At 37.3% G+C, this 14,559-nt stretch overlaps 1 protein-coding gene across 4 annotated transcripts in view; it reads right to left on the reverse strand.

Annotated features, from left to right (window-relative positions):
* Positions 1 to 14,559, reverse strand: part of ATP8A1 (ATPase phospholipid transporting 8A1) — a 221,418-nt gene that overhangs the window by 39,233 nt on the left and 167,626 nt on the right. For all 4 annotated transcript variants that reach the window (XM_081303539.1, XM_081303538.1, XM_081303536.1 and 1 more), the window contains 4 exons: positions 9,599 to 9,782; positions 9,393 to 9,503; positions 2,954 to 3,028; positions 2,725 to 2,847 (listed from right to left, as the gene is read on the reverse strand). In XM_081303539.1, coding sequence (XP_081159665.1) covers positions 2,725 to 2,847; positions 2,954 to 3,028; positions 9,393 to 9,503; positions 9,599 to 9,782 — 493 coding nt within the window. The remainder of the gene's footprint in view (positions 1 to 2,724; positions 2,848 to 2,953; positions 3,029 to 9,392; positions 9,504 to 9,598; positions 9,783 to 14,559) is intronic.

The following is a 14,559-nucleotide window of genomic DNA, read 5'->3' on the forward strand; positions in this document are numbered from 1 at the left end:
AGTTCTACTTTTCCATTTTCCTGACCGATACTTATTGTCACATGCTAATCCTTTAACCCCTGTCACGACCTCAGAACCTCCGACCCTTTTTACCATAACAAACGGTAAGCGCCATCATTCACCACAACAATGCTTCCACGCTGGGGACACACAGCAACTGCTGGGTGCACAACTATGCATTTGGTAGCCATTTGTCCCCAAGTTTTAAAGCACTTATATGAGATTTAATAAAAAAAAAAAAAATTCCCAGCAATCTTTAGAAAACCCCACATATCCTATCAAAAAACAGTTGGCGACGTGTATATGAACAGCCAATATTCAAACAAATATGGAAACTGTATAACTTATTTGAGCCAATCTGATGATTTTTCGGAAGGCCAGTTGTTTTCAACCACAAAAGACACAAGGAATAATAAATGCCCTGCACTAAAACGGCCTACTACCTGCTGGACCCTTTCCCTGGCCACAGAACTGTGTCCGTGTTGTCATGCAGAAGGAGTGGGAAAGGATGCAGGACTGTGGGAATGACTTTGGATAGTCCTGGGAGGATGGAGTTATGTTTCTTTTTTCTTTTATTTGTTCTAATTAATTATGCATGACACAGAATGCATTTGGATTCATTGTACACATTTCTCTGGTTGTACATAGGGTAGTCACACCATTTGTGCAATCATGTATGTACTCAGGGTAATGATGTCCGTCTCATTCCACCATCTTTCCAGCCCCCATGCCCCCTCCCCTCCCTTTACTTCCCTCCACCCAAAGTTCCTCATTCTTCTTTTGTCCCCAACCCCCCCTCCCCTGCTTCCCCCCCAGACCCCCCCCCCATTATGGATCAACATCCACATATCAGAGAAAATATTTGGCCTTTGGTTTTTTTGAGAAATCCAAATCAAAACTACTCTAAGATTTCATCTCACTCCAGTTAGAACGGCAATTATCGAGTTAACGTTTTTAAGCAAGAGTGAGGTGGCCAAGTTCTGGCTGGAAAGTCACCTCCTGAGAAGGCACTCAGGAGGCCGAGCTGCTGAGGCTGATACCACCATCTGGGTTGGTGGGAATTACTCTTAATATAGTAATAGTAGGCCTGGGGCTTTCCTAGCTCTGGGAACACTTTTTAAGGGAAACAAGAGCTCACGTCCATTGTATGTGCCCAGACTTTTGGTCATTTCAGAATACCCATCACAGGTAATGAAAAACATTATAGCAATGCGGTAGAATTTAATACAAACTGGGCATCATAAATACATTTTAAAAATTAAAAAATAAAACATTTAAAATATGAGCTTGGATACTGAATGTCATCAATAGTAATAGTTTTAAAAAGGATGACTAGAAATACTTTTAAAAAATAGTGGTATAGTTAAAGAACTGTTAGTGTATTTGTTATTTAATTAACTAAGACATGAAACCATTAAGTTATATTTACATATGCAGCTGGACATTCATGCACAGTGTATTAGTGAAGATGAGTCTCAGAAGAATAACCTCTTGGCTATAAACTTAACACTATCATTTATGGTGTGAGGTTAGAGGCACCAAAACACCTGTTTCACTTTATTTTCAGCAAAATAAATGGCATTGGAGAGCTTTATGAATTTAATAAAAATATCTCACATTAACTGTCCTAAATTCAGTACACTGAACTAAAGTTACATACAATTATCAATCACATGCTAATAAACATGCACTATATTAAATGAAAATGATTCTGTGAGGGTATATTATACCAGGAGCTTTTATAACACTAATGAAATATACGAATGATATAGATTCAAAATGGTATTTACTTTGATTGTTATGATTTAAATTTTCTTCCTCACTTGTACTACCAAGGAACTTGAATAATTAACAAATCCCTATAGAGATTCTTTAGAATACTTACATTCAGGAAATAAACTCTGCAGAAAATAAGATACCTTTTGTTGCCAGGATGAACAACAAGTATTACAAATCAGAAGAGATGACAACAGCCTTTGTTATGTGGCATATAAACTCAGACTGTTATTTTTAGATAAAATGTTGGCTATTTTATTTAGTACTATTATCATCATCATCATCATCATCATTATTATTTTATTTTATTTTTTTGTGGTGCTGGGGATTGAACCTGGGCCTTGTGCATGTGAGGCAAGCACTCTACCAACTGAGCTATATCCCCAGCTTACCTTGTATTTTTAATTTTAAAGTTTGCAAATACTGAGCACTATGATTAAACAATGTTATTTCCTAGAGTCTGTAATATTAATATCTGAGCCAATTAATCCAACATTCTAATGAAGACAAAAGAGTTATTTCACAAAACAGATATCATCCCTCTCACCCACTTCTCTGTAAAGCTAGCCCTTGGCAGTCCTGTATGGATGGACGCCATGAGGAGTGAGCATTTCCTCACAAGGCTGCAAAAAACAGAAGTCAGAGACCAAACGTTCAGTGACTTCTGTCTCCTAGATCAGCGCAACGCTGCCTCAAAAATCTCAGCAGATGGTGATTTCATTTTAATTTTATAACACAAAATGACTAACTCAAGCAAAATCAAACCAACTGATGAAAAGCTTTCCCTGCTGTAACAGAACTTTAAGAAGGATGACTCACCCTGGTGGGCACCCCCCACCTGCCTCAGGCTGGAGTCTCCTTGGCTTTGAAATTTGAAAACAAGCTGCCCTAAGTAGTCAGAGCAATCAAGCAGCCCCACTGAATCTGTGCCTGGACAAGGGCTCCTACCTTGGTATTGAAGTCCAGAGCATTCTGGGACGTTTTGTACAGTTCAGGATACTTCAACATATTCTCTTTTCTGCATGATCTCTCAAATATTCCAAGAGTTAAGGGAGGCATTGCTGTAAACAGCTAAAGTGACAAATTGGTCATTATACCACACAGCCAAAGGCAGGGTGCATCTTTATTTCAGACAATTAAATAAAACAGGCATTATTACCAAATGTATAAAACTTACCACATTATAAAGACCTATACACCATCTTTCAAAGAGGATCTGTCCAGAAAAGCCATTAACAAAGGCAAACCAGATCTAGGAATAAAACAAACCCCAAAATTAGAACAAAAAAACATCAATGTATTGCTTAGGATCTATTGTATATTCAATTTTGCAAAACTACAGCATTAACATATTTTTAGGATGCTCTTGAAGATGACCTCTTTGCTTTACTTTTTTTGATTTAGAGGGATACCTTCATAAGGCATGTGCTATTCAAGTCAGAATTGGTTCTATTTGTCAAGTTATATCAATCAGGGCTATGAATAAACAACCACTGATAAAAAATTAAAAACCAGGTGCAGGGAACACACCTGTAATCCCAGTGACTTGGGAGGCTGAGGCAGGAAGATGGCAAGTTTAAGTCTCAGCAACTTAGCAAGGCCCTTAGCAATTTATAGAGAGTCTGCCTCCAATTAAAAAAAAATTAAATAAAAAGAACTGGCAATATAGCTCAGTGGTAAAGCACCCCTGGGTTCAATACCCAGTACAAAAACAAACAAACACACAAAAAACAATTTGTTCTTAAAAGGGACTATATTTACACATATCATTAAATTTTTATGCTTTAATTACATTTAAAAAATACTATCAGGATGTAGTTAAAGTGCAGTTTTTAATTATAACTAACATTTATTTAGAAAATAATATCCTATAATAGAATCAATATTTCCTTTTGTATCAGTTTATTTAGACACATTCACAAATTTATTTAAAATTTTATGTACATAGAGTTATATCTTGCTCTTTCCTCTTCACATTACAAAATATGCATTTTCTTAAGTTGTTCTATATCCTTTAATATGCCATTAATGGATGTAGAACTTCTAAAGTGTGGATGTAACTATTTTGGATATTAGGTTGCTTAAAGATTTTGCTATTAGAAATGATTCCAAACTGAACCTTACCCATCTCTTTTTCCTTAGAATAAATTCTTAACATATAATTTATGGGTCAAAGTAGGTGAGTGTGTTAAATATTTTCACAGTTCTTGTTAATTACTGCCACCAGAATGTCAAATTTGAATATACCTATTAAAATACTTTCAACTTAAATTTCGTGCTTTGATAAAAATCAAATCTTTACATTAAAGCATAACATTCTTATGTATTTTACCATTCTCTTTAAAGCCTTAACTTTCTAAACACAATTTAAGAACAACAAGGAGAAGTTTTTCTCCAACATATTTAAAATGGAAAATGAGACTATCATTGAGTGAGTAATACCGACATTACTATGAGTTTTTTTTTTTTAAATAAAAAGAAGACCTAAATATAACTAAAAGTCAAGCTGACCTGGAAGAGTAAAAAGGCTGGACCAGAAATGAGATTACACAAAACACAAGCACAAAAACACAACACAACCACAAAACTCGTAGGGGAATCGGTCTTGACATTCGGCTTGAGTGAATTTTGAATGGGAGTCACAGGAACTTCGCTACACTTCACGTTTCATTTAACCTCATTATGGAAGCGTGAATTGCTACAAATTCACCATTTATCAATATGTACCCAGGCTGGCCTCCCTGTGAAGAGCCGCTGTACCCACACTGATCTTCCTTTTCATAGTGGAAGGGACTGATCGAGCATGTGTAAAAATGAATGTCTGCTTCATGAGATGGAAAAGAAAACAAAGTGACAATAACATGAAAAATAAATCCCAAATGGTGGTAGGTTGTAATACACATTAACAACAACAACAAAAGCGTAGAAACTGGGGTCGAATCTGAAATCTTTCCTTTCTTTTGTGTTCAATATTTTTACAGAAAATTTTTGAACATTTGCCTTCAACAAGGAGCCAGATCATTTGTGCGTGCAAACTGAAGTTAAGTTTATTCTTCCCTTGGGAGTATATACGAATTGGTGAAACAGACTTTAGTGCCCCCGCACCCCCGTTGTGTTTTTTCATTTGGTCTTTTTGAGTTGTGGCATACATTAATACATGTTTGGGCTATTCCAGGTGATGGTTATGATTTTTCTGACAGCAATTGTGATCTGTTGTAGTAATATATTCTAAAAAGCTCTTTCTGATTTTTTGGGTATGGGAATATAAGGAATTTTTAAACACAAACTGATTACGGCCTCTCTTGTCTATGAAGACACAGTCTAATCTTTGTTGGTCTGAAGAAAGTCAGGATTCTCTGCATACCAAATTTTCCTAAAGGACATGATTTGCCTCAAAATGTTACAGTTCTAAACACATTTGCAGTCATGAATACTGTATGCTATTGGAATTTTTTGCTAATAAATTTGTGTGTGAGTAGTAGGTAAATATTTGTAAATTTTAGTAGTTCCCTGTCTTCTGTGAATATAACATTTGGTGCTGATTCAAAAGCTACTGCTACCATGAACTTAAAAATAAGGCCCTCTCTTAAATCAATGAATATATACACAATTTCAAGTTCAAATTTATTTGCAAATAAACCAACACGTCTGGTTCAAAGTGTATTTTAAAATACACAAATTAACTGCTTTATGACAGAAAAAAATTCAAGTGGAATGTTAACACATTTTTACCAATTATTTTTCCTATTGAAAAGTAGGTGAACATTTTTTTAGAGATTTACTTTCAGCATTCTAAAAAGTTCATATTCTAATTTCATTTTTTTAAAAGGAGAAAGAAATGACTAGATAAGAATAAAACCTTTCAATATACTACCCTATATCTTCACACAAATATTCTGGAAGTCAAGTTTACTTATTAAAGAAGAGGGCTGGGGTTGTGGCTCAGTGGTAGAGCACTTGCCTAGCACGTGTGAGGCACTGGGTTCGGTTTGCACTGGGTTCGGTTCTCAGCAATGAATATAAGTAAATAAAAAAAATAAATAAAGGTCCATTGACAACTAAAAAAAAAATTAAAAAAAAGAAGAAAGATATGGTCTTTAACAGTGAAGTAGTTTACCAGAAACCTGATTTCAGGTTAGTCTGAGATTGCAGTTAAATGATATATTAGAAACACATCCCATGCTAAATAAGATAACATCTAAATTCCATAAACATGTAAAAGTCCCTCCTTTGACTCAACCAAAGTCAATGATGGAGAAAGAAAAACCCCAGGCCCTCTGGGGGAGGTGTCTACATTATTTCAGTTCACAGGGAATCCATCTCTCAGTTCAACTGGCTGGGAAAGTATCACCTTATTGAATTTAAGCTCAGCTTCTGGAAACTAAAAACATGACACTGTTTGGGGGTCTTGACAGAAAAACTTGGATACAGCCAATCATTTGGAAAAAGAAAAAGTCTTATTTTATTAGGAAGGAGTCAGACATTTCAGAGAAATAAAAAAAAATCTCTTTAGAAAGAGCCAATCATGTAAACCAACACCTAGAGCTGCTGCCAGGCAGCTACCAGGAGTTAAGAACTTTAAACCACTACCTGCTAAATGTGTATTTATTTGTGTAGCTATAATTTACAGCAACACGGGAGCTCGGCAGTGATATTCCTGGCAATTCAACGATGGGAAAGCAAATTTTTTGCAGATAATCTATAAAACCCACAGTGTTTGAGACTATGCCTTTATTAGTAAAGAAACTTCAGACCTGCCTCTCCTGGTATTATTTCCTAAATTCCACCTCGCAGCAGAGGCGTGGCAGCTAAAGCTTGACAGACATTTTCCTCATGGAACATTTCTGCATATTAAACAGCAGCTTACAAATAGTCAATGAGTTCTCTGCTCCCACGCCTGATCAGCACAAAAAACTGAAAGGAAAGATTCGAGACTGGTAGCTGTCCTCACTAGAGACATTCACCGATGTGTTTTCTGTCTATTCATTCGCAGTATTGACATGAGCCATTAACATCTGCAGAACTTGTTTTAACTGGCAAAAGTTGGGTATCTGGGAATTGATTTAAAAGGTCAATTCATTTCCAAGACAGCTGAATTATATTCAAAATACATTTCCATAAAGTGCTAAAAGAAAAATAAAAATGAGATTTCCAGTAAAGTTTAGAACTTGCTTCCTTTTTCATGTGTAAAGAATGTGATCAGTGTTAAATATCTCATGAAGAGGCTTTACATGAAAAGCCAAGTGAAATTTAGGGGTTATCACCCACAAATCACACAACCCTGGGTTTGAAAAATAGCATGCAGATTCAGCTTTCATTTCAGTTTATTTTATTTTTCCCATTAGTACATATATTTTGCCCATTTCATTGTTGCCAATTAATCTAGATTTAAAATCTAGACTTATTTCATTTTGTAAAATTAAATTTTTATAAGCAGATTTGTTACTGGCACTGGTTTTAAAATTCTAATTTAAAAGTCTTCAAAAAAATATATATATAAATATACTATAATATTCTTTTAAAAGTGTTTAGTTAGAATAGTTAGATACATAGAAGGAGAGACGAACCAAAAATAGATACATTTTATAGAAAAGAACCACAAACATATATAAAAAATAATATTTTTGATTTTATAAACCATTTTGGAAGCACATTTTGTCTTAAAGCAGATTGTTCCAAACCAAACCTAACAGTAATAAATAATAAGTAAGTTCATGAAGTATCTTATTTTTGTTTCTAAATATTTGATTATTTTATCTAATAGGCTGTAACCTAATTATAGATCTTTAGTGACTAATAAATGAAGCAAGCGGCTTGTATATTCAAAACAAGTTTCAATTTTACTCACCTGGCTCATAATAAAACTATGCTCAGTCAACACTTTACTAAGGATAAAAGCATTCTGACAGAGGTAAAGAACAGCTGAGCCAAACATATATCAGTCCCCAAATAACAGGGCAGATGTGGGATCTACTGATTTTTTTTTTTTATACTGCTACTTCTCTGGTGTAAAATATGAGATCTTATTTCCACATAGCAAATGGTTAGGTTGTGCCCCTTCTGATAGATGTGTACAAATAGCCAACAGAACAGAGAGCAAGGTGACACCAACTTCTGTAAGGAAGTCCTCAGAAGAGCTATGGGGGTACGTTCTGCAACAGTGAAGGCAGGTTTTCTTACCAGGCTACTAGGACTTCCTTGCCATGCTCCACAGAGTTGCAACAGGAACATGAAACTGATAACACTTAGAGTTTCATTATTACAAATATAGCTTCTGATGATTCAAAGGCCAAATGTTAAAAAAAGGTACATAAATTATTTGTTACATCCTGAGTAACCATTAGGTTCATTTATTTGTCCACTAGTGCTATGCTCTACAATATGGTAGTCACTGGCCACATGGGACTCTCAAGCACTTCAAATGGGACTAGTCTAAATACAGATGTACTGTAGGTCTAAAATACATACCAAATTCTAAACACTTAATATGTAGAAAATAATATAGAATATAAAATATTTATTAATAATTTTTATAGTAATTAATGTTGAAAATGATACTTTGAAATACATTGAGTTAAATAGAATATGATATTGAAACAAATTTGAACTTTAATTTTAGTATTTTGCTGATGTAGCTCCTGGAAAATTTGAAATTAGACATGTGGCTTCCATTGTATTCAATTGGCAAGGTTCTGGAGGACAGAAATCATGCTACATTTATATTGTAGCTGTTGGACTAAGCCTGGAACCTGGCTCCTAGCAGGTGCTACAAAGTTGTTCATAGAAAAAAAAGTGTTCTCCTCCTCCTCCTCCTCCTTCTTTCTTTTTTTTTTTTTTTTGGTTTTAGAAGTGACATTCCTAATCCAGGTTTTCATTTTTAAAATAAGGCTACATTTGATACACAAAAAAGATCACAGAAATCCCTTGCTATCCACACACGGATATAATTTCTAGATAAAGCCCTTATTATCTGAACTCTTGTTACTTACCAAACTCAGAAACCAAGACAAGTCTAGATAGCAAGGGATACCTGTATGCAACATAGATCTAAGTTTTCAAAAAACAAACAAACAAACACAAAACAAAACAAAACAAAAAACCCCACTACAAACCAATACCAGCAAAGCTATTGTATGCTCTTTCTGATTCCACTGCTCTGTCTCCCCCAGAATTAGAACTTATTCTCAGTTTTGTGTTTATCATCCCCTTACTTTTCTTTAAAAAATTTTTATCCCTGTGGTGCTGGGGAACATTACTTGTCTTTTTAGATACAATTTTCCATATGTGCATTATCCTTCAACAGTGTGTTGTTCTTTTTAGTATGTTTTTGAGCTTTATAAAAAATATAGTTTGTAGCTTTTTAAACTGAAAACACTGCCTCATCAGCAATTCTAATTCAATACTACTAGGAAAGCAATATAACATTTTTAGCTCGAATTTAAACATTAATTGTTCGCCATGGCTGACAACCTTTTTGTTTGAATACATTTAGACATAATAAAAAATAAGTGAGCAAATGAAGTATTAATGAAAACAATGAGAAAATGTCTTCATAAAGAAAATGTCTTTAAATATGTATGCAAGTGACAAGGACTTTAAATGTAGCCTGCTATTACCTCGATTATATAGAGGACTATGTTCTTGTAGAAGCAGTACAGGATGCACTTGGACACTCTGTTATAGTTCCAGGCACCATGAACCATCAGTAAGTTCTTCAAATACTTGAACTAGAAGAAGAGTAGGGAAAAAATTATTATTTCCTCTTCATAGTGTTAGCTGGCAAAAAGGAGTGGGTCCTATTTTTGCAGCAGTGATGCTTTACCTGGGCTATGGAGTAGTCTGAGGAATTCGCCGCCTGCAAGCCTTCGTTGCCACTTATCCCGACACCAACGTGGGCTGTCTGTATCATGCTCACATCATTTGCTCCATCACCAATTGCCAGTGTTATGACTTTGACTTGTTTCTTAACCATCTCAACGACTTCAGATTTTTGAAGAGGAGAAACCCTTAAATTAGAACAAATTATCAGTTATCTCTGTTTTCTTAAAAAAAAAAGGAATTTTGAAATGCCATTGTTTTGAAGGATTAAAAAAAGCAAAAGCTCCAAATGGGTCATTCTCTGAAGAGCCATCACGGGAAAGTCTCATTTTGAAATGTTTAGTTCTCAGTTAACCTGGTTGCTACTTTAAGTAGTGGGGAAATGAAGTCATGGAAGCAAATCTTTAAGTGACAGCTAGAAGATATTATTCTTTGGTAAGCACTGGCTGTCCAGGATGTTCTTATTAATTTGTTAAAGAAAAAAAAAAACATTTGAGTCCAGAAATTCCATTACTTCCCAACAAATAACAACCAAATTTCTAATTTTTCACTTCTGAATTAAAGAGAAGGTCATCAAGGTTGTTAGTAGATTTCCAGACAATAATTAAATCCTATACAGTACCTGGAAAGTAAAAGTTCTGAGCTTCTGAAAGCTGGTCTTACATAATGTATTACATGCTTAAAACAACTTGAAACTCTACTTAAATTAATAGTCAGAGTGGCTAATCCTTACACCTGTTCTCAGACACCACTGTGAATCCCCATCATAGTAAAGACACCAAGTGCTTAATATAGTTTGTGTGCTTCACTTTCTTCCAAAGCCACTGATGCACAAGTAAAAATCAATCAACCTTTTATAAAAACATAGTCAGCCTACTATATGCTGAACTATACTAAAATTATATTTGGTATTAAATTTGGAGTAATTTTTCACAGACTCTTAAAAGCCATTTAAGAAATAAATGCCAAGACAATGACAGAAGGGTTCCAAGACAGAGTACATCAGTGCAATTAACTTAATAAATTGTCTAGACTGTACTGGGAATTACAGAGAAAGACAGGAAGACTAAACAATGAACTGGTCCAGCCAACTATTAAGATAATAATTAAATAGTAAGAAACAACCAGCACACGCCATGCTGATGGACAAGAAGAATATCTCATGAAGTTAAATTCTTCATCAAGGTTAAATGGCATAGGTGTCCAATAAATATCTGCTGAAACATCTGGGAAATCATTTATTAAAAATGAAGATCATGAGACTCCCAGCCACCGCTGCTGGGACCGGGAGCCCCTCGGGTGCCTGCATTGCAACAGGCAGGGCCCCAGCGTGCCCCCGAGCGGCCTCGGCCAGCCCAGCCGCCACCCCCAGGGAGGCCGCCCCGGACCTGCAGTCCGCTCCCCACAGCCGCTGACCAGGCTGCAAAAAAAAAAAAAAAAAAAAAAAAAAGTTTCCGAGAGGCAGGTGGAGAAAAGGGGAGAAGGGCTACCCGGAGCGGCGGGGGCGGGCGGGGGAGCCAGCCGCGGAGGGCAACGGAGCGCCCGGAGCCCCGGACATGTCCAGGCGGAAGCAGGCGAAGCTGCACTTGGTGAAAGATACTGTGGATAAACCTACAATAAAAATGGAAATGAAATAATTTCTTTAACAAAAGTGTTTCAAGATGGCCGCTGCGTAAGGGGGTGGCTGAAGTGCTGAGCCTGGTGCTCAGAACAGCGGCTTTAATAGCGACTTCGCGCAGCTTGTTAGAGCTCCTTTCACCATTAATCTGTAGTGGACCACCCGGCCAAGCAGTAGAAAAAACAAAGAGATTGAAAAAGAGATGCTTGGCTCCCGGACGCTTTCCTGCTCAAAACCGGGCGCTTTGCGCCCATCTGCTTCCTCTTTCACTTCGCTCACGGCAGAGAAGCTGAAGGGGCAATCAGCAGTGGATTGTAAGTACCTGAGGCAAAGAAAGCTCAGTACACCCCGCCCTTTTTTTTTTGAATATTGTCTATACAGGGAGAGTTAGTGGATTGGAATTGTTGGCGGGGCTGTAGTTTCGGGGCCGAAAATCCACTCCGTGGGAGCCGCCATTTGCTTTCTGCACGCTGTCTTGATGGCCCTGTCTACATAGTCCAGCTGCTGCAGCTAGAGACTGGAACTGGGCTGCGTGCCAAACCCTGTCCTCCGAAGGCTGGACCACGGCCTCAAGTGCCTCGGTCGCCTGTTCCCTGCTGCACCTTGGGGCATAGCCTGCTCTGGGGTCAATCGGCATCCCTCTGCAAGGGGACAGGCGCGGCGGCAGCCGCTTGGGCCCCCGCGGCGGCAGCCGCTTGGGCCCTCCACGGCGGTGCTGCTAAGGTCGCAGACAAGCGTGACGCCAAAGAGCGCGGACCAGAGGTGGAGGCGACGGCAGCAGGATTTCAGTTCTAGAAAACTGGACTGCAAACAGAAGCAGCAGTTTGTATAACCCCAAGATCTTGCTTATGCCAGGAAACTGTAAGGGTAACATGAATATCATTGAGGAGGTCTAACATGACGGCAGACGCAGAGGGATCAAGTCTCTGACCTCTTCAACTGCGAGGGCATAGGGAGATGTAAATTATCTAAAGCCTATTTGCTCAGGATTACTAGACAATGCTGAGCTGACGTGGAGCTAGGGCGCACAATTTGGGCCCCTCAGAAAACACACACTGAGCACGAATTGGCTGCATTTAAGCCCCGGATCGCCTGCTTCTCGTGACTCAGCATTAACGATCCTGCTGAAATAACTAGTTGGCCCACATGATCTCACAGAGGTAAAAGCCAACTGAGCACCATAGCCAGACCCAGGGAATCAGGAGTGAAGTGGGACTAGCAGCACAGAATCCCTGGCTACCGCTCCCACCAGGGCTGACAACAGAGGTCCCTTGCACCAGCTACCAGGGGAGTTGCTACCTAAGGGCAAACAAATTTGCTGGGGGTCCTCAGCTCCAAGACCTACAAACTTAGGGTCCGAGGGAGGCAAACAGAAAAGGTGTGCCCAGGCATCAGTGAAAACAGGGCTCCCAGGAGCAGCAGACCCGGCGTGTAGCCAGTATTGTGGTGAGCGTCACAGGTGAGCGGGGCCTGGCTTGAGGAACCACAAGAGAAGGACCTAGACACTCAGGACTGGAGACTCACACAGTCTGGGAAGAAGAGCTGAGGCACAGTGATTGGTTCCCACCTATCACGAGGAGAAGCCTGGCCCAGTGGGCATAGCTCCACCTACTGGAAGAGAAGTTAATCGAGCTCAATGACTGCATTTATTATTATTACTATTTTTTTTAATGATTATTATTAGTAATTTTTTTTTTATTCTCACTTTTTGTAGTTGATGTTGTTGTTGTTCTTTAACTTTCTTATTAATGGTTTCAATTTTTTTAATTCTTTTTATTCTATTATTATTATTATTTTTTAAACTCCAATTTCCATTTTTCTATTATCATTATAATTTTTTTTGTTTGTTTTAAAATTTTTATTTTTTCGTTTTTTCTTTCTTTCTTTTCACTTTCTTTTCTTTTGTCTTTTCATTTCTTTTCAATTTTCATTATAATTTTTTTTGTTTGTTTTAAAATTTTTATTTTTTCTTTTTTTCTTTCTTTCTTTTCACTTTCTTTTCTTTTGTCTTTTCATTTCTTTTCAATTTTCTTATTCCCCCTCTCTTGAATTCCACCTGCCTACACTCACTCTATTTAGTAACTTCTTCCCTTCCCTTCTAATACCTCTCCTCCCAAGCATCAAATAAATTTATAAGAGTAAACAGTAACTCAGCAGTCAAACAGAACAAGAAGTATCATGAGCATAAAAAAGCAAGGAAGAAAAGGAGTACAAACAATGAAAGACAGCCTAAATATTCAGGAGGACCTGGAGTCATCAGAAAAATGGCCATATAAAGAACTCAAGGAACACCTTAGACAGATGGAAAGGAACCTTAAAGAGCACATTGAAAAGGAATTACATAAACAGATAAAAGAAGAAGTTAAGCATCTTTATCAGGAGATAGAGATTATAAAAAAAAATCAAACAATAATTCTAGAAATGAAGGAAACGATAAACCAAATTAAAAACTCAATCGAGAGTATCACTAACAGAGTGGAGCAAGTAGAAGCCAGAACATCAGATAATGAAGACAAAATATATCATCTTGAAAAGAGTCTAGCCAACTCAGATAGACTGGTAAAAAATCACGAGAAAAACATCCAAGAGATTTGGGATAATTTAAAAAAATCAAACTTACGAGTCATCGGGATAGAGGAAGGCACAGAGATTCATGCCAAGGGAATGAGTAACGTGCTGAAGGAAATAATTACAGAAAACTTCCCAGAAATAAAAAAGGAAACAGATATACAAATTGTAGATGCATACAGGACACCAAGCACACAAAATCACAGTAGACCAACGCCAAGACACATTGTTATGAAGCTATCCAATATACAGAACAAAGAGATAATATTAAAAGCTACAAGAGAAAAGAGGCAGATTACATTTAGGGGTAAACCAATAAGGTTGACAACGGATTTTTCATCACAGACGCTGAAAGCGAGAAGATCCTGGAACAACGTATTTCAAACACTGAAAGACAATGGATGCCAACCAAGAATTCTGTATCCAGCAAAATTAAGCTTCAGATACGACAACGAGATAAAAATCTTCCATGACAAACAAAAGCTAAAAGAATTTGTAGCCAGAAAACCAGCATTGCAAGGCGTCTTGAGCAAAACTCTACACGAGGAAGAAATGGAAAACGATAACCAAAACCATCAGCGGGAAGTGCTTCGGTAAAGACAGAGGACGGGGGGAAAGCTAACCATGGAGAAACAATCTAAATTAGGGGAAAAAAAAGAGATAAATAATCAAACATGGCAGGAAGTACTAACCATATATCAATAGTAACTCTAAACATTAATGGCTTAAACTCTCCAATAAAGCGACATAGGCTGGTAACATGGATTAAAAAAACAAAT

The sequence above is a fragment of the Spermophilus citellus genome, assembly GCF_964194105.1.
Source record: "Spermophilus citellus genome assembly, chromosome: 8".
Taxonomy (NCBI): domain Eukaryota; kingdom Metazoa; phylum Chordata; class Mammalia; order Rodentia; family Sciuridae; genus Spermophilus; species Spermophilus citellus.